Source organism: Anoplopoma fimbria, chromosome 17 (assembly GCF_027596085.1).
Source record: "Anoplopoma fimbria isolate UVic2021 breed Golden Eagle Sablefish chromosome 17, Afim_UVic_2022, whole genome shotgun sequence".
Taxonomy (NCBI): Eukaryota; Metazoa; Chordata; class Actinopteri; order Perciformes; family Anoplopomatidae; genus Anoplopoma; species Anoplopoma fimbria.
This window is the reverse complement of record NC_072465.1, coordinates 11511514-11538367: the sequence shown is the minus strand read 5'-3', so window position 1 is coordinate 11538367 and position 26854 is coordinate 11511514. Positions and strand designations below refer to the sequence as shown.

Sequence of the window (26854 nt, the reverse complement as noted above, 5' to 3'; positions counted from 1 at the left end):
GTAAGATAATCCTTCTACTGTAGCGCTGCTGTTTTGTCTCTTTACCATTACAATTAAAACATGTGCAGCTTTCTTCCTTTTGCACTACTGGTCAATGGTCAGTCACCAAGGTGTTGAAAAACCTCTGTGACGGGGATACTCCCACCCAGAGAAAGTACATTCCCTTTGATTTAGAGAATACATGAAACTCAGAGAAGGTCACATTTACTGCCATATCTTATAAAACTAGAGGGGACACAGGAAATAAATTCACCATGAAAGTAGAAGGGATGGAATAGGATGGATAGAGTTTTCCGTTCTGTGACCGAGCTGTTCTGATGCTAAATGTTCTAATCGTCCTTTTGCACAATAAAGTAGAAGAAATAATTTGACTCAGAAAAAGTTACCTTTCCTACAATTTCTCATCCTATCCTGCAGCGTTAGAGGTAAATCATTATGATGATTGACCTCCTGGATGGAGATCCTCTTTGGGCTTATTTGTTCTGGATTGTTTATGGTTTAGATTGGTCTACACGCTGCTGAAAAACAGCTCACAACCCAATTATGAGTATAAATTTAGTAAATTACTACACATACATTATGTATTTACTTGCTTGTAACTTGACTTCTATTGCTGACACTGAAATTTATTTGATTTTGAGATGACATGGAGTCTTTCTGGTAATGATTATATTAATGAGGGCTGTGACACATTCAGGGACGTTATAGAGACACAAAGCAACCACAAGGACACAAAAAAAACTACAAAGAGACACGAAAATACTTTAAAGGAACCAAACAACTACACAGAGATGCAAAACAACTAGAAAGAGACGCAAAACAACTAAAAAAGAGACACAGCAAGACTACAAAGAGATGCAAAACAAGTAAAAGAGACACAAAACAACTACAAAGAGACACAACAAGACTACAAAGAGACGCAGAACGACTATAAAGAGACGCAAAACAACTACAAAGAGACACAAAAAGACTACAAAGAGATGCAAAACAACTAAAAAGAGACACACAAGACTACAAAGAGACGCAAAACAACTACAAAGAGACACAACAAGACTACAAAAAGACGCAAAACAACTATAAAGAGACAACAAGATTACAAAGAGACTCAAAACAACTACAAAGAAACACAACAAGACTAGAAAGGGCTGCAAAACGAGATCAAAGATGGGCAAAACAAACACAGATGCAAAATAACTACCAAAAAAAAACAAAAAACAAAGACACACAAAACTACTTCAAAGAGACACGCAATGACTTCAAAAAGGGGCATGTATGTATATGTATACTTTGTTTGACAGCTCACATATCCCATCGCTCACTTTCTTTTCCTTCTCTTCTTCTTCCCCCCAGGACCGGGTAGAAGTGAACGGGCCTCGACTTAAGATCAGTAACCTGGCCCTGGAGGATTCTGGGATGTACCAGTGTGTCGCTGAGAACAAACATGGCACCATCTACTCCACTGCTGAGCTCAGAGTCCAAGGTAGAAGTCAAAGGAGGACTGTCTTTAGCTTCCCTTGTTTGAAACGACAAACAAAATACTGTTCATTTTATCCAAAATAGTGTACAAATAGTGTAATATTAATAATTTTAGTGTAGCCTGATTTCCATCTGCAACTGTTCAGAATAACAGGGTTTAAACATAATGAATACACATCCCAAAAAGAAAAAAAAAAAGTTTATTCCAACTATTCAGTTCAGCCCTAGACTTGTCTCATGTTTCTGAGTTTCATATTGTGTTTACTGATCAGGAGGGCACTCAGTTTACTATTTAATAATAATAATCAATCCTTTATTAGTCCCACAATGGGGAAATTATTTCTCTGCATTTAACCCATCCCGGAGGAGCAGTGGGCTGCAATGAAGCGCCCGGGGAGCAACTTGGGGTTAGGTGTCTCGCTCAAGGACACCTCGGCATGTTGCCGGTAGAGGGGTTTGAACCACCAATCTCATGTGCCACAGCCGCCCCACATTTGTTGCTGTCAATTAAAGGGCTGGGGGGCTGAATTAATGGTGCAGTGGTATTTTGAGAAGCGAAGGAATGGACAAGTGTGTGACCTATGGCCGGTAGACCCTAAGGGCTTCTATCCAATCAACAACTTCCTTTAATTGCATATGAGCAAATGTACCGATAACCTAATAAACTGAGAAGGAAAGCGCGGCTTTAGCACGGAGTGTGTAGGCACATCCCACTATCGGAATAAATAGCAGGAACATACTGTGCCACCGACTTTCGACCAGGTTTTTGTTGGTTGGTTGCATAATATTCTTGAATTTATGCAAATTTAATTTAATACATTTACTGTACCACTCTCTTGCCTCAAGTTAATAGCATTCTGTCTTACATTTTTCCCCCATCTCCCACTCTCTTCTCTTGTGCATTCCTTTATCCTCTGCACTGTTATCTGGCCACCTGTCCTTCCAGTTCAGGCTCCAGACTTCAGGTTGAACCCAGTAAGGAGACTGATCCCCGCAGCCAGAGGGGGGCAGGTGATGATTGAGTGTCGCCCTCGAGCCGCTCCGAAGCCCAGCCTGTTCTGGAGCCGGGGGACGGAGCTGCTCACCAACAGCAGCAGGTAATACTGAGTCCCCCTGATGTTCATTCACAGCACTCTGCCTTCACTTCACGTTTCCAAACCTCCTAAAACTAATACTGGTCATTTTGCAATATTTATGCCCTTCAAGTCCTTCCTGTGGGAATTCACCTGAGGAAGACTTGGGCTCTGCTTTCAGAGTTCAGATACCTCTTGAATTGCAAAACAAATAAATAGCACACAATATAGGATATGCATGAAATAGAGAAACTATGAGGTTCAGCGTAACACAGCTTTAAATTAACAGGATAGCTCGATGTGCATTCAGTACAGGAAATGATGGATGGTTATATGCAGACTCCTGTACTGTACAGTACTTTTAGTCTTGCTCAACAACTAGAACAAGAAACTATTGTTCTGAGGACAAAAACTTGGGTAGTAGTACAAAATAAGTATGTCCTGATAAAGTTGTTTTTGTCAATAGCTCCTGACACGCCGTGGTGTGACGACAATCCCCTCAGTTGTGATATAATAACAACATATCACGCTCTGAAGTGAGCTATTGCTTTTATAAAACAGGTCATTAACTATGGCAATATGAAATTGTAGACACATTCCAATTTAAAAAGGTACTTTTTTATCAATAAATGATAAAGTTCACAATAAAATAGTCCCTCGTGGGCTGGCTGCCTGCACGTACCGAGGCGGTTTCTATGGATCTGCGGTTGCCTTGGAACGTGCACTCGCAGCTAACATCTTTATTTTTGTCATCCCATAATGTAATATTGGTTTCATTATTTGGCTCTTTATATACATTATTTTTATGTTTCCAAAACACTGAGAATCTGTCCAGTGTCTGATAAGTGCTTATTCTAGGCTTGCCCTTATTTGTTAGGGGGAGTTGTGTTGCTTGGCGTACATGCCAGTTGCTCCACTTTCACGGTCTCTGAGTTTCGATTGCCAATAGCTCTGGAGAGAGGCTTCACACTTTTCTTCACTTACGGCAATAACCTCTCTGCTGTCAAGACTAATCAGTCTAATCAAAATGTGAATCGCTGTGCTGCTGAGGCAGTGTTAGTGTTTATCTTCTGCCTTCCTGCCTGCTTTCATATCCTGGGCAATATGGTGGAACACTAGAGCTTCCTGTTTGCGTAGCGCTGCATGATGATAAGCAGGTGGATTATTTTCTGGAGATGGCCCCTGCTCTATCCACTCTTACATAGAAGTTAACCTGATCCCCATCTGTGACCCTGTCGCTAAGCAACCATGTAAAAACATTATGTTTTTTCCTCATTAGACGTCATGCTCAGGCAGTGGTATCTGGATATTGTATCACTGCTATGAACCAATCAGATTGATTGATTTGAGCCACCAATTTTATAATAATGATCAATAATGGCCCCTGAGAATCTTTCTGATTGGCTGGACGGTGCAGATAAACTTTTAGATAGATCGATATTATTATTTTTGGGAAATGCTTTATGTGCCATGCAGCGTAGTTGCTAGACAGTATAACACCTATGATGTAGCTGTTAGATTTCAGTGTTAAATTAAGTATTAAAAGTCAAGGTAAAGACAGTGGGCTCAGATAGAGAGCTTGGTGTTGGGGTCACAAACAACTGAAAAACTCGATAAATACCTTCTCAGTGACACACATCAATTAACGGTCTGTTGTGTACATTTCTCTCTTCCCCGGTTTAAAAAATGCTAACTCTGACGTGTGAAGCTCATTTCTGTTTAGCTTGATGTTGCCTAGCAACCAAAATTCGAAGGTTTATGAACTACATGTTACTTGAGTGGTATCATCTGCCAACACAAAAACAAATAGAAGCACAATTTGCCACAGATTTCCATCAATGGATTTCTTTGATATGTTGCACATTATATCTTTTTTGTGTGTTTTTTAGAAGATCTTTATGAAGCCAAAAAACATTCTCTAACTAACTCAGCCAAGCCACTGATCCTGTAGATGGACGTTAAACATCTCTAGTAGACAAATCAGTTTCACACAAAGTATTTAGTTCCAATATGAAGATTGTACCTCACGATTTATGTTATCTCCTACTAAATCTAATGTGTCTGCATGTGTGTCCTGTCCCCATCACCATAAAACAGGGTTGCATTAAAAAGTATCTTAAAGCAGTTCCTATTCGCACTTGTTTTAATGCAGATGGATCTCCAGCTCAGGTGTGACCCTGAAGGTGTTAGTCTCCTTTATGAATAATTGACTCATATAGCAGTAGATGCCACATTCTCTTGATAGTGGGATCACTGCCAAAGACTCACCCTGCTGCTGGCGTCTAATCATAATCCCACCCGCTCCACTCTTAACTCCAAACTCAGGCGATAAACAGCAGAAGATAGTGATGATGTCGTCTGCAGGGTGGGCAAGCCCTCAGCTTCTGCACAGTCTGACAGATGCAGCTCATTAAACGAATCAACCTGTAACTCATGGCAGATGTAGAGAGATGTAGAAAAAATCCCAGTAGTTGGAGGTGTTCCCACAGTTCAGTGAGTTCTGTTTGTAATGGAGGATTAATTACCATTGCTTTCATCAGATTCTGTCACACACATTCTGAGACGTCTGTAACCAGAGTGTTGGTGTTTGTCATATTGATTCTGAGGGTTCAGGCTAAACACACGATAGAGAGTTAAAGTCTGCCTTCGAAAGGTTTTTCAGTCCCTTATCCACCTCATATTAATCTCTTCTACTCCTCCTCTCCCTGCCATGAACCCATTTCAGAAAGCAGGAGACACATAGAAGTGGGAACACCTGTTGTGATGCCTATGATGTCCAGGTTCTTTGATTACATTTGAAAAATAGTTTGTGACGTTGATTTGGATTACAGGAGAGTTGTTCTCAATATTTTTGCCTTGAGTTGGTACTGAATAACTTAGGTCAGCCAGATGTGGGCGCTCTTTACCCTCAGTATGCTCCTGTCTTGTCAGAGTCACCGTAACTCCAGACGGCATCCTGTGGATCCACAACATCAGCAGGGCAGACGAAGGGAAATACACCTGCTTTGCTGAGAACTACCTGGGCAAAGCCAACAGCACCGGACACCTGTCTGTCAGAGGTAAACACACACTCACTGAAGCTAACCATCCACTGTCAGTACAGCATGTTGATCTTTAAACCTGCAACAAACTAAAGCTGAAATGTCAGTCAGCTGTGACTGCTCCAACCCGGCCTAAAAATAAAAAAAACCTGGCCTAAAATGTTCTAACATGATTTCCAATGTCACTGTTACAGTGTGTTAATGAGGGGGCACTGACATTCAGTTCATTTCTTAATGATAAAATCTCCCACCCAGTTTATAGCTTGAAGTCAGAAGTCTTAGAAAAAATATATCATTATCAAATATGTTGATTTTTGTGGTATGTTAAGATTTTGATGTTTTTGTTTCAGTCTCAAGTATAGATAAATAATAGCAAAAATTGTTATTTCTCTCATTAGATTGTTAAATAGAAAGGAAGTATAAAAATGCATTTGGTTGATCTCTTTAATTCTTGATATAGGCACTTTTAATCTGTAGGTAGATTAATAAAACCAACCCTGTGACTTTCACATAAACGGGACTCTCATTGGCTGTTGGTAGTCTGTTGTCCCCTCATATTGTACCACTAGAGTTGCTCAAGACTGCCCCTTTAAATGTCAGACTACTTGAAACGCTTTGATATCCTTCACACATCACCAGTCTGGGATTTCTTGCTACTGGACCATTTTATTTGCAGACATTTGGACTTGACATTGCAGGAAACATCGGGTGAAACACATTGTTGCTAACGATGGCTCAGTTCCATAAAGAGTCCCAGAAGGCCATAACAGTGAGCCTGCATGGACGACACATGATGTTATCAGCTACACCAGGGCTGCAGTCAAATAGAGAAGAACGTATTTTCCTAACCACTTCTGCTTGACCCGCATGAGGTCAAGGAAAGGTGTGAGGGAGAATTCAAAAGGGTTTACAAAAAGACAACCGCTGGGCTCAGAGAATCCTACTGCTTTAGTGAATGTTTTTTGTGTTTTTTTAAAAGCAACTTTTTTTTATAACACATAGAAACGGTGACATACTCAATGCTGTACAAGTCAATTAAGGATTGCTGTCCAAAGCAGAATCGCCACTTTGAATGTGAGCTAATTTTCTATGCAGATGCCACTAAGATCACGCTGGCTCCTTCCAACGCCGACATCAACCGAGGGGAGGACGTGACGCTGCAGTGTCACGCCTCCCACGACCCCACCATGGACCTGACCTTCACCTGGGCCCTCAACGGGGTTCTGTTGGACCTGGAGAACCCGGCCGGGCCGTACCACCGTGTGGAGGGGGTGAGTCCTGTGTGGCATGTGGAGAGAAGGAACCCCACAAGAACAATCCTACTGCATTGTGGTTCATCGTTGCTGTGTGTTTGTAAAAATATTGGTTGGAAAGATGGGACTTCATTGATAGTTGAGGCTGAGATACACTCTCATTACTTCCATTTAAGCTTAAAAACGTCAAATAACCATAGTGGACCATGATCAGAATCAACCTGAGGTTTGAGGTTTTAAGTGTTAGTAATTCTCATGAAATGATGCCTATGATCAAAGGTTTTACTGAAGATGATTAACACTGCACACATTCCTTTTTGCGCCTTTCAACAAACTCTGAGCTCTGAAAGTAATTTAGAAGTTTACCTTATTTTACAAATAATTTATCTGATTTGAATAATTTTATTCATACAAGCAACAAGATTTGTTGTTATTTGAATATGTAATGAGTAAACACTAAGTGACTGAATCATCTAGTAAGTTTAAGTAACGTGAAGATGTAAAGACGGCCTGCAATAGTCTCTCAACAGGAGGAAATAGTCCCTTTGTTTGGGACTATTTCCTCAGGTGTTCAATAAGTGTTCCATCGTTTAGCCAACAGCTCTACATTTCCCTTCAAAGCCCAAATAAAAGGGGGTGCAGTGTGGTCGAGGCCTCCCTCGTCACCACTGGGCTTACTTGTTTAGTAATATGCTAATATTGTTTTGACTGTATTAATTTGTTGGAGATCTGGTGTCAAAGTAAGCGCTGTTACACTGGCGCCAAAGTTTGGAGGGACATCACCAACATACACAAGGTTTCCCAGCTTTATGTAATGCTTCTCACCGGCCGTGGTTGGACACAATATGTTGATGAGTTGCCGTCCGCCCGTTTCTCGTTGCCATAGCTCAAGAATTCATAATTATGACAATTTTACACTTATGTCTAAAAGACATCGAGGTAAACTGACTGGTTGGCAGAGGCATACAACCGCGAGGCACTACTTCTAGTCTTGAACAATAAGACTAAATTAACCATGCCACTGTGATGTTTGATATTTTCCAGCAGTAATTACTTTATTTGAGAACGGCCCGTTGGAACATTTCACGCTACATTTCACGAAATACGCTCCACAATGAGTTTAACTATCCATTTCATGTCCCTGCTCTTTATGTCTCAATGTTTAATGAGTGTTGGGTCTAGCTGAAAACGAGTTCCTGTAGTCTTCACCTCAGCTGGTAATGGTCAGATCTGACTACCACAGTGTTTAACACATTTGCTTTCTGTGCCCTTTCAGAAGGAAAACATTGGTGACCTGTTGACCGTGAACACTAAGCTGAGTCAAGCAGGGATATACACGTGCACAGCTCAGACTGTGGTGGACAGCGCTTCAGCTTCAGCCAAACTAGTGGTTCGAGGTAAGATGCCTCAGAGCTGTTTTCTCAGGTCATGCCCTCAAGACCACTGCATTTACTATAACAGAGAAAAGAAAAACCTTTAAGACAAGAAACAGTGTTCCCAGATGTACTATAATGATCGTATTTGTTCTATAGTTTTGCCCTCTCTGCGATCTAAAATGCAAAAAGTTCCATAATTAACCATTTTACCAGTTTGTGTCCCTTACAATCAGTATTTGGTTTAAGTTTTCTGTTCTCACGGCTCACGAGACCTCTTTCGAGTCAATCATACTTGGCGTGTCGGTACCATTACCATTTACAATACCTGAACTTGCATATTGGCAAATATCGAGACCAATCCGATACCTGTGATACAGCTCATTATTTCCTCTCTAATATCTATTTTATATTGGTTTGAAACTATCTCCATCAATTCACTGTACTTATTCAAGTTTCTCGCTTTATTTACCTTCGCTCAATACTTATTTTTACTGAATAGAGTTTGAACACGTCATCATGCAACCCAATGGAACTTCTGTTAAGGTTAGCCATTAGCTCCGTTATTTTGCCAAACAGGATTACGCTGCTCACCGGCTGCTGACAAGTGAACTAGCGTTCCTCCTGCTTTCAACACTGATTTGTTTATCACAATGTAGCATTATCATCTAACAAACAGGATGTTTAACAACAGCTGTGTAGTACTAGTTTGCACGTGTGCAGTACGGATCTGCCAGGATGAACTGATCGGTAGTGAGTGACACGTGTTCTTGTTGTTCCTGTGTAGCGTAAATGGGCTGATAAATGATATGATGACGTGATATCAGATTGGTGTAGACACATGTATACTCGCCGATACCCGATCCAGTACTTCTAATACTGATTTCGGGACAACTCTGGATGTAGGTTGTGATGTTGATGAACGTGACTTGCGAGCAAAACTTTCACTTTATCTCCTGCCACTAGACCCTCATTTGAAGAGATTTCATGAAGGATGGCTAACTGCTGCACCCATGTGAAATAATAGTCAGAAAGATGGACGTCTGGACTCATTCCCACTTCAACGCATCATAGCTACATTGGCTTGCTTTAAGAAACAAATGAGATGGGACGTTTTTTGTCGGCGTGTCAAAAAGTTGTTTTGAAAAATAACACATTTATCCTGTGTGTTCTCCTGGTTATGACTCGCATAAAATAATTTTCCTCAAAATACATTTCCAATCTGGCAAGGCTGTAAAGAAATGAACATCAAATCCAGTCGTACAGTCCTGCAAAACACAGAGAGAACGATATTAAAGATAAGTGAGTGTGAAAGCGTGTCATCGATTTCAGCTCATTCTAATTCCCCCCATGGGGAGCGCTGTGTGTAGGTCAGTCTGATCCATAGCAGAGAGATAACACAGACATGTTAACATTAGGCTTCACTGAGGGCAAACTGAATTAGATTACTTTAGGTGAAAGTAATCAGTGATCAGTGATTTGTAAAACAATCAGCAGTCTTCTATCCTGACCATCAAAAACTACCACATTTCTATCAAAATGTAAAAAAAAGTTCCATAACATCGAGAAATGCCATTTTGTCACAGTTTTTCTTGCAGCAAGTACTGTGTTGAACTTCAGTATATGGATGTAGTACCATCCAGCCTGTGTGCATTGTACCACCACAGTTTGTACTGCTGTCAGTGCTCACTGTGCTCACTGCTAACTGTGAGTCATGTGGACATCTAAACCATCAAGTACGCGTCAAACTCCTGATACTACGTTTCTGAGATACGAATAATTTGATTTACTCATTGAATATGTTTGTGTTGTGTCCAGGCCCCCCTGGACCTCCTGGAGGTTTACTGGTAAAGAACGTGGCCGAGGCGTCGGTGGAGCTCAGGTGGAGTCGTGGCTACGATAACCACAGTCCCATCGGCAAATATGTCATCATGGGCCGGTCATCGCTCTCATCAGAGTGGAAGAAGATGAGGACAGGTGTGTGTGTGTGTGTGTGTGTGTGTGTGTGTGTGTGTGTGTGTGTGTGTGTGTGTGTGTGTGTGTGTGTGTGTGTGTGTGTGTGTGTGTGTGTGTGGTACTGCAACAATCTTGTGATCAATTTAAAATAAAGTGTCATTACAGTATGAAACCAACACCGACTGGTTTACGACTAGGTCAGTCGGTGAGATTTATTTAGGACATTTTGTCCTTATGTTTGAAATATTGTTAACGAAATGGATCAGGAAAAAAACAAACATTGAGATTATTTATTGATAACTGATGCTTCACATATCTTTCCATGTGAAAAACCACCAGACCCGGTGAACATCGAGGGGAATGCAGAGTCAGCTCGTGTGATGGGACTGATGTCCTGGATGGATTATGAATTCCAGGTCATCGCCAGCAACATCCTGGGCAGCGGAGAGCCCAGCATGCCCTCACACACCATCCGCACACAGCAAGCAGGTGAGAGGCCACAGGTCGCATCCAGTACTCCTTTAGGCTTTTCATACTGCACTTAGCTCCTGGCTAACTGAGCTCTTAGCCCAGGGATAGAGCTTTGTTAGACCAGGTCTAAGGGAGCTGTTAGCATGGTTAACGCGGTTTGTTAATACATCTGTGTGTCTGCCATGTAAACAAATAATGTAACATGAAAACAGATTTTGCAGGTTCAAAAATGATTCAGTTTGTCGGTGAGGGAACTTAAAGCATAATGTTCTCCTGTGAATGATGTCATGAATATCATCTTGTGTTTCATTATTTGGCCCTCAGCTCCCACGGTGGCCCCCAGTGGTCTTGGAGGAGGAGGAGGAGACCGCAACGAACTCATTGTGACCTGGACGGTGAGTGGATGACTGTTAGTGTTACTAACTGTGAACAGTTAGTGTGTGTGTGTGTGTGTGTGTGTGTGCTCCATGTGTACATAGTACATAGTGCACATTCCACTTTCTAATGTTAAAAAGCTTTAATTCACTTAAAGTGGTACTTAAAGTATTACGCTTCCATTAGAGAAGGGGTCTTGCAAGAACACAATATTGGCCAAACTTGAAGCAGCAGAGGCAGAGGTATTCTGACTTCCTGTCCCTATATGGATACAAATCTGTGGATCCTACACTTCCCAGTATGCAACTCAGTAATGTCTATTAGCAGACCGTTCCTCTGTGGTACATAAGCATGTCTGTTAAACTTACTTATTACTCACTTAAGTCATCCACATTTAGAACCTCCATGTGATTATAGCACCACTGTGTGTTTTATATACAACTAGTGCTTCATATATAATAGTACATACCACTATTTAACTGCACAAAGACAGAAAGATTCAAATCCTACACATACAGTAGGATCATCATAAGATACCTGCTGAGTTATGGATTTAAGGGGTAGGCTCATATATGTTCCATTGTATCTTAAAACAACACCCACATGCCCATCTAGTATGTATATTTAAATAACCTTTGCTTGCTGTAATCATTCTTCATCTTCGTGTTATGTTCTGGCCATTAATGGATAGTTTCCTTAAGATTGAAAATGTGAGTGATTGGGTACAAAATGCACAGAGATTTACAAATTGTGCTGGAAATAATATAAGGCTTGTGCAGTCTAAATTAGTCTTATCCAATGGATATTCTCGGTTACAAAATCCAGACAGTATTTTCTTGTTGAGCTGGAGGGAAAGAAATACAGAGAGGGCATTTTGTACTAAAAAGATATTCAATCTGTCTTACTAAAACATAAAATAATTTTTTTCAAATAATGAGACCTGAGTATTTAATCCCCAGGTGCATTACAGTAGGAAGTGTTCTCCTAATGGCTAGTACGAACAGAAGGAATCGGTGTCCACCTTACTATACTTGAAAACAGAGTGTGAACCTTTCTTAGAGAACAGGGTCGGTTGGAGAGACCTTATTTGCTAGTTGATGTTGCAGTGGGACAGCCCTAAGAGTTCACACTGACACACAAACTGGAAAGTTGTGTCAGATGTCTGTTGGGACATTGGGATTGGGCCCATTTGTCTTCATTTTCTGCTGAACCTTCCAGCCCATGGCCAGAGAGTACCAGAATGGAGACGGCTTTGGCTACGTCCTGGCATTCAGGAAGAAAGACACACAATCTTGGACGGTGGTGCGTATTCTTCACGTGGAGTCGTCCCGATACGTCTACTACAACGACAGCCTGACGCCGTACAGTCCCTTCGAGGTGAAGATCAAAGCTTACAACCGCAGAGGAGAAGGTCCGTTCAGCCAGATCGCTGTGGTGTACTCTGCAGAGGAGGGTGAGTTTGACCACCTGGTTCACACTGCTACACCTCCAAGTAAACTTTGTATTACAAAGATGTTTACAGTCAATTTCATTATTAGAATGAATATTGACTATTGGGCTTATTTTAACAACCAAATCTACAGACGGGGTTTCCTACAGTAAAGGTTATTTATGGTGGTTGGCAAATAAATGATTGCAGGAAAGAACATTGAGTGTGCTGCAAAAAACACAGAATTCACAAAATGAACAAAGAATTAGTAGATGAATGTGTCATTCTGGAAGTCAACCTGCAGCCTTGCTGCTATACATTCAGGATTCACTGTGTTCAGTAGATCATTCATCCAGAGAGATGATGGCATACATCAAGTGTAATTATTATAGGATTTGTTTTCTTGGTCATAAATCCAGCAAAAAGCAGTCTACGTTGTATCAACATCAGACTAATATCAGAACCAACTAAGAAGACAGAGACGAGGATTGGGTAGACATCTTTCTAAAGATCTGCTAGACCTTCAATAACAGGACTCCAAAAACAACATGAGAAGAAATAGTCCTGAAGAGTTTGTTGTAAGAGTGTCACTGGATTGCGGCTTCATCTGGACTCTTTTGTAGGATGTAGTGTACAGTGTGCTCTATAAATTTATAATGAATGAGTAGGTGTGCCATGTGATATTATGATCAGACATAATATCTTAATCTGGCTCCCTGCTGATCCTGTAACCTCCAGTTCTATAATGAACTAGAGGAGACTTTACAAGTCATTCCATTAGCTTGTTGTGGCGAGTGACAGAACACTGTGAGATGGGTTTATCCACCCTAACACCGGCTGATTGGCAAGAGGGGAATTCCAGGGCACGTTTAAGCTCTTAAAGCCCATCTTAATTGAAGATAAACAGAATAAGCGGATGCCGGTAGAACAAGCCTAGTTTATAGATTGAAATGAGCACAGCCCAGAGTTGTCGTGGAGATATTGCCCAACCTTTTTATAACATCAGCCTAATAATATAAGGTGTTTTACCTACTGTACCTTCTGGACAGACACTTAAGATTGGATTGTGTTAATACTCAAAACATCAATTAGAGTTTTATTTCTATCATAGATATATTATTGTTAGTGGAGTAAAATAGATGGAGACACATTAAAGAAATAATATTCATCAGCATACAGTGGAAGAAGGCTAGCTGAGGTAAACCATGCAAGTGTAAAGACGATGCATCATTTAAAGAAAGGTTTATGCCAGAGGTAACTGCAGTACTGTCCGTCACCACTAAAGGGCAGCCTTTAGTAAATTGACCACAGTCAGCTCACTTGTGAATTTACTGATTCACTGTTTGTACATCTAAGTGTGCTGCACATACTGACCTCCTGACCTCTCATCCACTCCTCACAGAACCAACAGTGGGACCATCGAGCATCAACGCCACGGCGCTGACCGCCTTTGAGATCCAGGTGTCGTGGGAGCCCGTCCAGCAGCTCAACGCAAACGGCATCCTCAGAGGATATGAGGTAATGAGCTGCATGGATGCACATGTGGATGTTTGTCCCACACAGCACACTGGACCTGACGGACAGATAGGGGATAAGAAAGAGTGGTTTGGTGAAATTCATAGGGGCTAAAAATGACCTGATGAAGTCATGAACAGATCAGTTTGTTTCACAAAGTGCAGAGAAATGTAACACATGCATTTTGTAAATATAGTCAAGCTCAATCAGTATGCTCTCCCTTAATAGCATTATGCTAGGTAAGAAAATAAATATGTGTTCCTTCTCATGTGAATATTTGATATTCTATTAATAATATAAGAGAAGGTTTAAAGAGAGAAACAAAATCACAATACCAAGTATTTTCTTTCATTATGTTCTATCCATTTTGACCAATATTTACAGCATGAATTAGTACAAGGTTCAGTTGGTAACTTTAATAAAAATAACTTTTTTATCATATTTGCTCAGATTGTCATTATATGAGTGTTTTTCTTTGAGGTGGCAAAAGGAAAAACAAGCTTAAACTTTGGTCTCATAGACGAGGTTGTACTGGTTTAGGACCAGTTTATTGATACGCAGCACTCTGACCTGCTGTTAAAGCTCTAATTATTATTATTAGCTGATATCAGCCCCACAAGCTGCCATAGTTCAAGCTCACTTTATGAACTTTGATTCTTTTGATGGCTGATGTCAGCATGCTAAACGTGTCAAGTTAAGATAATCAGTTTCGTTGGAGACGGATGACCTCATTAGACAGCCAATAGAACCACACACACTGGATGCAAAAAGAACAACATATTTACATGTTTGGTACATCTGCTGCTGTGACAACACAATGCTTTATCCTAAAACCATAATTGAAAGACGCAGTGTTTAAGGTTCTGTGTGTTAATGTGTAAATGTGTTTTTGGGGGCGTCTCCGTGCGTCCTCAGATCCGGTACTGGCGGCAGCACGAGCGTGAAGCAGCAGCAGACCGAGTTCGGACAGCTGGACTGGAAGCAACAGCCAGAGTGACCGGACTGAGACCCAGCACTCGGTACCACGTCGCCGTTCTGGCGTACAACAGCGCCGGCACCGGGCCACCGTCGCCTCGCACCACCGTCACCACCAGGAAACCACGTACGGCTGCAGCACTCACACAATATACACAGCCACATGTGTGCAAACTGCTCACTAAGCAAAAATCAAGTCAAGCTTTGGGATCACAAAGAGGGACAGGATTTTTTTTTTTAAAGAATATGAATTGGTTTGCTTTCAGTTGAAAATCAGTGCATCAGAGCATCAATGAGAGCGGATATAACAAATATCAAACAGGAAGTGCCCATATCTGTCTGTCGTCAGCTAAGTAAGGCTGCTTTCAATCTCATCAAACCATACTGAGACTGCTTTAAAAGGGTATCTGCCTCCAACTGGATTATATGACTTGAACATATGTTTTAAGTTCAAATTCTAAAGCTAATCCACTCTTATAGTTAACTGTTAGGACCAAATGAACCAAACTACAGGTGTGAGAGTGCACTTAAAATACGTTTTTTGGAGCAGAGGGAGGTTGCAGCATCTGGTGGAGTTTACTCAGCTCTACGGAGCAAGCAGCTCGGAAGTACATACTGGAACACAGTTCTTCTTAGAAGCTTAAAACACTGACTACACTCATGGTTATTTCTTCCATTGATCGCTCCATTCACTACTTTCACTCTGTTCTTGACTTGCAGTAGTTGGGTCATTATCTACAGACAGAGTTGCACAAACACACCCAGAATCATCCCCTCAGGCATAACAGATCCTGTGACTAATGCATCCAGGTTAAATGAAACAGGTAGCCTGCTCCACCTCTCCTCCTGGCAGAACTGGATCATTCCTCTCAGCTGCAGCAGCCAGTGGGTCCTCTCAGTACTCAGGAAGACGAGTAGGTACTTAGTACTTCCTGGGCCTGTGGCTGTAAACAAATTCACCTGGAAGATTAGACATGGTCTGTATTTCAGAACAGCATTCACTCCTTTGCCTGGAGCCACGTCAGCATGTACACCTACACCCGTCAGAACATACCCCACTTATATTCAATTCAATTCAATTCAGTTTATTTTGTATAGCCCAGAATCACAAATTACAAATTTGCCTCAGAGGGCTTTACAATCTGTGCACATGCGACATCCTCTGTCCTTCCCTCACATCGGCACAGGAAAAACTCCCCTAAAAAACCCCTTTAACAGGGAGAAAAAAGGAAGAAACCTATGGGAGAACGACAGAGGAGGGATCCTTCTCCCAGGATGGACAGAATGCAATAGATGTCATGTGTACAGAATGAACAGCATAACAGAGATACAACACATTCAATGTATATGACATAAATGATTCATATAATAAGACTACTTATAATAACAGCAGCAATTATTACAGTAGAATTATAGTTATGAAAATAGGGATAGTAATGTGATTAATAATAATAATCGAAGTAGCAGTGGGTGTCAGTCGGCTCACAGCAGGAGGCACGACTACGGTCCAGGTACCACAACGATTCATGGAAACCTGCAGAACGAGAAAGCAAAAGGGCTTCAGGGTGGAAGTAAAGCTAAAATGCTTAATGGTACAGGTAATAGTAATAGTAATGTGACTAGTAATAATAATGGTGGTAGCAGTCGGTGTCAGCAGGGCCGTAGCAGGATGCACGACCACGGTCCAGGTACAGCCACGATTTATAGAAGCCTGCGAAGCGAGAAAGCACAAAGACTCCAGGGTACAAGCAAGTCAATAAGCGTAATAGTACAGGCAATAATAATAGTAATGTGACTAATAATGATAGTGGTAGTAGTAGTGGGTGTCAGCAGGGCCTCAGTAGGTGGCACGATGACAGTCCAAATATAACCCCGATTCCTGGGAACCTGCGAGGCGAGAAAGCACAAGAACTCCGGGGAAGAAGCAAAATCAGTATGCGCATAAATAGGAGATTAATACATAAAGATGGAGGGAGAGAAGAGGAGAGAGGAGCTCAGCGTATCCTAGGTAGTCCCCCGGCTGTCTAGGCATATAGCAGCATATCTAGGGGCTGGACCAAGGTGAACCTGAACCAGCCCTAACTATAAGCGCTATCAAAAAGGAAGGTCTTAAGCCTGCTCTTGAAAGTGGTGAGTGTGTCTGCCCCCGGACTGAAACTGGAACCTGGTTCCACAGAAGAGGAGCCTGATAACTGAAGGCTCTGGCTCCCATCCTACTTTTATATACTCTAGGAACCACAAGTAACCCTGCATTGATTGAGCGCAGCTCTCTAGTTGGGTAATATGGAACTATAAGTTCCTTAAGATAAGACGGTGCCTGGCCAGTTAGAGCTTTGTAAGTAAGTAAAATAATTTTAAATTCTATTCTTGATTTAACAGGGAGCCAGTGCAGAGAAGCTAATACTGGAGTAATATGATCTCTTTTCTTAGTTTTTGTTAGAACACGTGCTGCAGCATTCTGGATCAACTGTAAAGATCTAAGAGACCTATTAGAGCAGCCTGATAATAAGGAGTTACAGTAATCTAGTCTAGAGGTAACAAATGCATGAAATAGTTTTTCTGCATCACTTTGAGACAGGATTTGCCTGATTTTCGCAATGTTACGTAAATGAAAAAAGGCTGTCCTTGAGATCTGTTTTATATAAGAGTTAAAAGACAGATCCTGGTCAAAGATAACTCCAAGGTTCTTAACGGTAGTGCTGGATGCTAGAGCAATGCCATCTAGAGAAACTATATCGTTAGATAATTGAATTCAAAGGTGATCTGGGCCTAGTAGGATAACTTCTGTTTTTTCAGAGTTTAACATTAAAAAGTTACAGGTCATCCAGGTTTTTATGTCTGTAAGACATGCTTGAAGTTTAGAGAACTGGTTAGTTTCGTCTGGCTTAATTGATAGATATAACTGGGTATCATCTGCATAACAATGAAAGTTTACTGAGTGTTTTCTGATAATATTCCCCAAGGGAAGCATATATAAGGTAAATAAAATAGGTCCAAGAACAGACCCCTGTGGAACTCCGTGACTAACCCTGGTTTTCATCAAGCTTTCATTGTTTACATATACAAACTGAGATCGGTCTGATAAATACGACTTAAACCAGCTAAGTGCGGTTCCTTTAATGCCTATAAGATGCTCCAATCTCTGTAATAGGATTTGGTGATCAATGGTATCAAATGCAGCACTAAGGTCTAGCAATACAAGTACAGAGACAAGTCCTTTGTCTGAAGCTATTAGAAGGTCATTGGTAATTTTCACCAGTGCCGTCTCTGTGCTATGATTCACTCTAAATCCTGACTGAAAATCCTCAAATAAACTATTGTTATGCATAAAGTCACAGAGCTGATTTGCTACTGCTTTCTCAAGGATCTTAGAGAGGAACGGAAGGTTAGATATAGGTCTATAGTTAGCCAACACCTCTGGATCAAGAGTAGGTTTCTTAAGAAGAGGTTTAATTACAGCTAGTTTGAAGGCCTGTGGTACATGGCCCGTTAGTAAAGACAGATTGATAATTTCTAATAAAGAATTGCTAATTAAAGGTAAAACTTCCTTAAGCAGCCTAGTCGGAATCGGGTCTAAGAGACAGGTGGAAGGTTTAGACTTAGAAATAGTTAAAGTCAATTGTTGAAGGTCGATGGGAGAAAAGCCATCTAAATATATTTCAGGTTCTACAGCTATGGATCGATCGGTACTGGTTGAGGGCAGTAGATTATAAATTTTTTCTCTAATAGTTAGAATCTTATCATTAAAGAAGTTCATGAAGTCACTACTACTGAGGTTTATAGGAATACACGGCTCAACAGAGCTGTGACTCTCTGTATATCTGGACTACATTACTGTAACATGTGTTTCTATGCATAGTTTTTACTTTAAATTAAATCTATACATAAACCTTGGCTAGTACATAACATATCCTGTATTAATGGCTTGCTCAAACCTCGTACAGCCAACATAAATCAATAAATGTAGATTATGTAGTTTATTGACATACTGTACTTACAATAAATATGAATGATAAATACGTAAAAAAAAGATAATGTTCTGGTAAATACACAAGTCATACCATAAGAGATGAATAGCTACCTCTGTAAGTGTGTTTACAGGCATTTGAAACAAAGTTTTGTCCTGAATGTTTATATTTTATATTAAAGGTGCAATGTGACCTGGCTATATGAACCGAATAAAGGAGCTGTGGTTTGTGCTGGCTGAATTTCAGTTGCTACAGCTAACCACTAACTGAACGTATGTCTCCTTGCTAAGTAGTGACCTGGACAAAAAGGGGTCAAAGCGAAAATGCAAGTTGTTTTCTCATTTTCTGCCACTTTGGATTTAACCCAATAAACAAACTATCAAATCATATTTGTGGACTGAGGACAGAATGGACGCTAGTGACTGGTTAGCATGCTCATTTCTGTAGATATTACATAAAAAAATACATAGACGTCTCTTTACATTCTGTTGAAAAGGTAAGCTCATTTTATGAATGTTTTAAACTCAAATTGCCAGATGTTACACGTTGCAGCTTTCAAAGTGCTGCTGCAGTGATTTAGTGCCTCACTTACAAAAGGTGTGTGAGACACAAATATTAAATACAATGGTCAAAAGCAGCAGAGGTGAGATAACCTTAACATTGTCTTTCTTTTTTCAGTCTTTTGACCACTTTCATTTTCTTTTCTGATTTTCAACATGTTTTTGTTTCCATTACAGCCCCTAATCGTCGCCCGGGCAACGTGTCGTGGAAGGCTGATGGCTCAACGGTAACGGTGAGGTGGGATCACGTGAAGGCCATGCACAATGAATCAGCAGTACTGGGCTACAAAGTGAGTGTTCTCTGACTAAAAGTGTGTGCATGTGTGTGTTTGTCTGCATGTAATGTAGCACATTAAAGACATCACTCTCTAAAAGGGTTATCTCATGTAGTTAACTAAAGTTTTGACTTAAGGCAATGACACTCAACCTCTGGTCGGACTGGATTTAGAAAAATGGAGACTTGAGATTGAGAGACAACAGTGAGACATGACGTCTTTGAAACGTGACTTGTTTGCTAATCAGGACCAAGCAAGCCTGGCATAACTGCACAACTTTAATGTTTACATTTTAGGTCTATAAGGACTCTGCCTAGGCTATGTAAAGAGTCACTAATTACACAGGAAGTAGTAAAGTAAACTGTTGAGATCAGGTGGCAACCTCCGGGTCTGAAAAGTGAAGCCAATGCTGAAGTTTCTTAAACCTGCATTCTCTCTGCTGTCCATCAGGGGGCGACTCCTCTGGTTGTATAGAAGTCTATGAGAAAATGACTCTACTTCTCTCTTGATTTATTCCCTCAGTAAACATTGTAAACATGAGTTTATGGTCTCAATCTCTAGTTTCAAGTCTTCTTCAATACAGCATGATGTTCATTTAGTAAATGATGCTCCATTTAGATTCAAATAGACCATAAAGCAGGGTATGCTTTAGGGCGGGGCTACACAGTGGTCTCTACCACAGCGTTGTGAAGTGTTCGGCTGTACTTAGCTCTACTCTCTCATGTTACATGGTTGCAAAAAAACAAGATGGCGACAACCAATGGTTCAAATGCTTTGTTGCTTTGATATCTAACATTTAGAGACTTGCAGTTTGACTTGACGTGATGTCCTTATGACGACTTGTGAGGTAACATGGTCCCAAACAACTGAAAACTAGAAAGACACCGATCAACTGTCTGCCGATTGAAGTGGCTATGACACAGCATAAATCAGAGTGAAGATCTATAGAAGGCTCGATGTAGCCTGATTCATTATTAAGAATGTACACACAAATGTAGCTGTCAAGTTTGTGTGATGATCATGTGAGATATAAGAATCAATAAAAAAGCTGTATTACAAAATCAAAGATCATGTTGATGAGCCTTGTAACAGCTTATGGAAAAACACGAACATCAAAAGATAACAGCTGTAACAATGGTCCTTTGATTCTAACACAAACAGTTACAGTTGCTGTGCACAAATCACAAAAAAACTGCTGTCAGCAACATTGGGAATTCTAAACTGCTGAAAACTGTAAAAACGTCCTTTGGGTTGTGATGTTGAGGTCTTAATTTAGCTCTGGACCTACTGTGTTCTGTGTGTCAGGTTCTGTACAAACATGAGGGCCAGACCTCACTGAAGGTTGTGGACAAGTCCAAGACGTCCATTAATCTGCCGCTGCCAAAAGACAGCGGCTACGTGGTGTTGGAGATCCGGTCCTGGGGAGAAGGAGGGGACGGGCCTGCACACGAGATTATTGTGTCCCGGGACTCAGGTGAGAAACTCTTCTCTGATGACAGTGATGTTTTAGAGAAATAAGCAGAGTGAAACGGACATTGATGATCAAAGGAAGGGATCTTTGAGGAATCACAGAAACACTGACAGAAATAACTGTATCTGTACCCACAATCCTGTGATCAGCCCTACAGCACTCCTTTCCTTTACGATGCTTTATGATGTGTTAGGATTATTGTTTTAAAGCGTTATGAATACTTTTGAGTGCTTATATAACATATAACTCACTGATAATGCATGATACGCATGTTTGTAGTGCTTCATAGACAAGGGCCTCATAGAAAGTGTTACCAAGGAACTTTATTGCACCAATTTAACAATCCTGTAAATCCACTTTGCTATAAAACTGTCCTGATTTGCAGCAATGCCCACAGTGCTCTAATAGAGCCAGAGATATTAAAGATACAGTGCCCTCCAGAATTATTGGCACCCTTTAGTAAAAATGAGAAAAATGAGATGCGAAAAAAAATCTTTATTGTTTATCCTCATGATCTTCCATTCAAAATATTCACAAAAATGTAACCTTTAACTGAAGAAACATAATTGAAAGAAACATTAAATTCTTATCATGAAACAAATATTTTTCTCAAAAATATATGTGCCACAATTATTGGCACCCCTTCATTTAATATTTTGTGCAGCCTCCCTTTGCCAAGATAACAGATCTGAGTCTTCTCCTATAATGCGTGATGAGGTTGGTGAACACATGGCACTGGATCTGAGACCATTCCTCCATGCAGAATCTCTCCAGATCCTTCAGATTCCAAGGTCGACGCTTGTGGACTCTCCTCTTCAGCTCATCCCACAGATTTTCTATGGGGTTTAGGTCGGGGGACTGTGATGGCCATGGCAAAACCTTTATTCTGTGGTCGGTGAACCATTTTTGTGTAGATTTTGAGGTGTGCTTCGGATCATTGTCCTGCTGGTATGTCCAACCACGGCCCATTTTAACCTTCCTGGCAGAGGCTGTTTTCATTTAATATCTGCTGGTATTTGATGGAGTCCATGATACCATGTATCCTAACAAGATGTCCAGGGCCTTTGGAAGAAAAACAGCCCCAGAACATCAAAGATCCGCCACCATACTTCACAGTGGGTATGAGGTGCTTTTCTGTATGGCTATCTTTCTGTCTACGCCAAACCCACCTTTGATGTTTGTTGCCAAAAAGCTCTATTTTGGTCTCATCTGATCATATAACCCGGTCCCATTGAAAGTCCCAGTAACGTTTGGCAAACTGTAGGCGCTTTAGTTTGTTGTTGATTGACAGCAGAGGCTTTTTCTGGCAACCCTCCCAAACAACTTGTGGTGATGTAGGTGGCGTCTGATGCTAGTTTTGGAGACTTTCTAACCCCAAGACTCAACTAACCTCTGCAATTCTCCAGCTGTGATCCTTGGAGATTCTTTTGCCAGTCAAACCATCCTCCTCACGGTGCGTGGGGTCAATGTACACACACGTCCTCTTCCAGGCTGATTCTTAACATCTCCTGTCGCTTTAAACTTCTTAATTATGCCCTGATAGTGGAAATGGGTATTTTCAACTGTTTAGAGATTTTCTTATATCCATTTTCTGATTTGTGCAGCTCAACAACTTTTCGTCGCACATCGTCACTGTGTTCTCGGGTCTTTCCCATAGTGATGAATGACTAAGGGAATTTGGCCTGTGTCACCTCATATTTATACCCCAGTGAAACAGGAAGTCATGGTTGACCACTTAAGAGTTCCTAATCAAACAGGTGAATTTAAAAATGTAAAATATGACTGGAATTATACTTCAGTTAGATTGTAATCATGAGATTTTCTAGGGGTGCCAATAATTGTGACACACATGTTTTGGAGAAAAATATTTATTTAATGTCAACATTTTTTTTTTCTTTCAATAATTTTACTTCAATGCAAAGGTAAGATTTTTGTGAATACTTTGAGTGAAAGACCAAGAGGATAAACAGCAAAGACATTTTTTCACAGCCTGTTTTGCTCATATTCACTAAGGGTGCCAATGATTCTGGAGGGCACTGTAAAGATACCACAGTGTAAAGCCAAATGTGCATTCCTTTGTCTGACAACAGCAACGGAAAAACGTGTCAATGAGGTGAACAATATTGTGCCAATTGGATGATTAAAACACTGTATAGGTGATAACAGAGAGCAAAAGTCAAACATGCACGCTCTTCAAGCAATCTGTACATGAATTTCTATATATGACCCCTGGGGGCTCCGTAATGAACAAAAGAACAGAAATTACATTTCTTTCAGTCTATTTAATCTGCACGTTGGAATATAAAAATCTGACATGATTATGTAAAGATTTCTGGGTTTTATGTTAAAATATTGATGTGTTGTCATGACTCTAATGAATGACATCTAATAAGACTTTTAGTTATAGATTAATTGCGGTGCTCTAAGAAGAAGTAACCCCTCATCATAGACTTCCAAGGTTGCCTTATCTTGTAGATAGGAACATTAGGATCTATTATTTCTGATAATAAACATGTCAGCAGTATCTCAAACAGTTATGGGAAAGTGAGAGTTTATTATGGTTAGACATTAAAGGTCCTTTTGTTGTAAAGGAAAGGTCAAAAGGACCAAATTATGCTTCTTTTGATAGCTTACTTTGTGAAATATTAACATTTTCCTACAAAACAACTTTTTTTAAATGTTGTCCAAACACAAGCAGCAGCACAAACGTTCAAACTTTTTGTTCAGCATAAAATCTTCATAAATGAAGACCACTTTTAAGATCTTTGAAGCGTGAATGCAATCGGAAGAGGTAAAAGCTAACGTTACACAGACTACCTGAGGATACACAACGAGGCTGTGAAGGCGGACTATTCAGTTTGGTGACGTTTTGTAGCCTCATTGTTCGCAACCGCCTTTTTTATTAACTTATCTATAACCGTATTAATTAATTAATTTTTTATTAACTTATCTATAACTTAAGCTTGTGGTAATCACAGACCTTAATTCAGGTATTTTACCAAAATCTACCAAAATGAGATAAGGGAACGGGTAAATGGCTAACTCATTTCCAGTATTAAGGACTCATTCCTGCCCTGCTCCATGGCTAGACTGTTACACACCTGATAGAGAAACCAAGCCTGCAAAGAGAATCTAAGGCCATATACATCCTCCAGAATTAGTTGCTATTCCAGCACTGGCAAACGCTGCTTCCACAGCAAAGGTCGAAAACAGAGTTTTGGGAGATGAAGAGAATATGCCCTTACTAATATGCCCTGCATCTGCTAACCAAAGGCTCACAGTTAGCAGTTAAGCTTAACTATTAAGGTTCTATTGAGGTATCATTACCAGCCCTATTAACAGCAATAACAGTATTAATTGGGACAAATTTGAACCTGATAGTTTACTGGTTAAGAGTACGAGATACTGGAATTATTTACAATATGTTACATTCAGCAACTCTACATTTTGTTAAATGGTTTTGTTACCTACTGTCTCTCACACAGGAACTGGTATGATGGTGCAGAACGAGGCCTCCTCCACACTGTCCAGTCGGCCTCTCCACCTCCTCCCCGGCTTGCTTCTACTCACTCTTGTATCGTTGGCAGGCCTGTGATCTCAGCCCGTCACTGGACTTTTTGCTTTGAATGGCTTGAAACTAAAGCTGTCCTGTGTCTCAGCCTGTGTTTGGGGTTGGGGTGGGTTCAGGTGGTCGGGAAAGGTTGTAGCACTGCAGAGATTGGACGGGTGGGTTAGGAAGGAGGGGTTTCAGTTATCAATTTTTTTTATAATGACAACAAAGAGGGTTTTTTTTTTAATCTGGATGGATTGAAAGGGTTGGGGAGCGGGGAAGCACTGTCTGCTTGTATATTTATGTATCAGTGTCAGTAAAACAATGCCTTACCGGGACCATCACATATGTGGCTGACGCGTCTCATACACTGGTCATCCCAACTGTAGCTGGCGAGACACAGATTTCAGGTGTAAATTATTCATAGAATCAATGCTGTGTAGAACTTGTGTACATACAGTGCAGTCTTACATGTGATGGGTGTGTGCCTGTTCTGTCGACTCTGAGAGCAACTTGACTGATAAGTCTGTTTTCTGATCGGTTGTTGGTGGTGTAAAGAGCTGTAAAGGTCTGCATCTACAATATGCTCCTCATGCATTTTTCACTGCTTGGTAAGTACGGTCATATTTGACCCTCGCTAAGTCCCAACCCTCGAGCGCAGACTGGCCAGTCATAGCGGAGCATTGACCAGCTCCGACCAAGGTCCAACAAATCCGTCTCTGCTCCATAGATGCATGCACTGGTTTCAGATGTTCCTCATGTTCAGACTGGTTTAGTGGATTTGGATCTCATCATGGTTAAACGTACTGTATACTTAATGTAAACGCATACCTGTTTTCATCCGTGATTTAATTATATATTCAGTGTTTCATATTGTGAAAGACATGGAATTTCATAGTGTAACTTTTCATGTACACATCAAATTATTTACACTTTAAACATCAAACTCATAATTTTCCTTGTTTCAGGATACCATATTGCCTTGTTTTTCCACAGCTCCCCTGAAATGCAGCATCACATTGTTGAACTTGTTATGCCTTGTTGCTCACAGTTTGAACACAGAATCACTCACCGTAGCACTGAAGAACTTTTTTTCATTGATTTTCAGCTACATATAATGTCTTCATGCTTTTTTTTTTGTTGTCTCAGCTGTAATTATGGCAAGCTATAGAAAAGCATCACTGGTCCAAATGAATGTTTACATTTTATACTTTTATGTCTCATTTTTGGGGTTGTCAAATTGGATGAATGAAGCGAGTATTTTATTCTGTGTTTACATTTTGTTGTGCCTGTATTATTGGAATAATTTCTACAACAATGTAAAAATGCTTCTGTCCAGTGTTAATTGGGTTTATTGCAGCTGCCTTTATGCTGGCAGGTTAATATGAAATGGATCAGCCACTGCCAGAAATGAAAGAGTTGTTCGCCAAAGTTATCAGAGAGTAGTTAACAGTGTCATATATCATTGTCATTGTAAACTTGTCAGCATCTATCAGCTCTTATGAAACATTTCTGGTTCACTACAGATTACAGGAGGGACGTGACCTCTTGTGCATTGTCTGCCACTCATTCCTGCATAGTTATCCTGTCCAGGTCAGGTCTGGTCAGCAAGTCAAAGATAGACATCAAGTGCTTACAATGTTTTTTTTTTTGTTCGCCTTTTTTTTCGGTTGATTGCCTTAGAACTGTTTGCTGTCAATGGTGTACTACTCCAAAGGTTAAAGGGTAACTGATGCTTTGGATTTACATTGTCCAAGAATCAGTAACAACTGGAATCCATGGTTTGGGTTTACTTCTAATTCCGTTATCACTTAATGTTCCATAATAACCATGTTTTAGTTTCCATTACCTCAGTCTATCTCAAATCTTTTCAACGTACAGCATGAAAGTTAAATCTTGAGCCTGGAAACAGTGTCAGACATTTTTTGGTGGGTTCACACTAGAGGTCCGGTTCCTGAAGCGGACAATTTCTCTAACTGATTAGGCCAAACTCAAACAGTCCAGTTGTTGTAAACAAAAGTCATGTGTTGGAAAGCGGTTCTGTTGTTAGTCATAAAGTGGGCTTAACAGCGGGCTGGTGACAAGCTGCATGT

General features: G+C 40.6%; 1 protein-coding gene across 1 annotated transcript in view; it reads left to right on the top strand.

Annotated features, from left to right (window-relative positions):
- Nucleotides 1-26385, top strand: part of cntn2 (contactin 2) — a 68423-nt gene extending 42038 nt beyond the window's left edge. The window contains exons 10-23 of the mRNA XM_054617004.1: nt 1351-1480; nt 2423-2573; nt 5481-5608; nt 6686-6861; nt 8120-8240; nt 10035-10193; nt 10512-10661; nt 10968-11038; nt 12237-12471; nt 13850-13965; nt 14878-15064; nt 19643-19755; nt 21046-21214; nt 24697-26385. Of these exons, the coding sequence (XP_054472979.1) occupies nt 1351-1480; nt 2423-2573; nt 5481-5608; nt 6686-6861; nt 8120-8240; nt 10035-10193; nt 10512-10661; nt 10968-11038; nt 12237-12471; nt 13850-13965; nt 14878-15064; nt 19643-19755; nt 21046-21214; nt 24697-24806 (2016 nt within the window). The 3' untranslated portion in view covers nt 24807-26385. The remainder of the gene's footprint in view (nt 1-1350; nt 1481-2422; nt 2574-5480; nt 5609-6685; nt 6862-8119; nt 8241-10034; nt 10194-10511; nt 10662-10967; nt 11039-12236; nt 12472-13849; nt 13966-14877; nt 15065-19642; nt 19756-21045; nt 21215-24696) is intronic.
- The last annotated feature ends 469 nt before the right edge of the window (nt 26386-26854 follow it).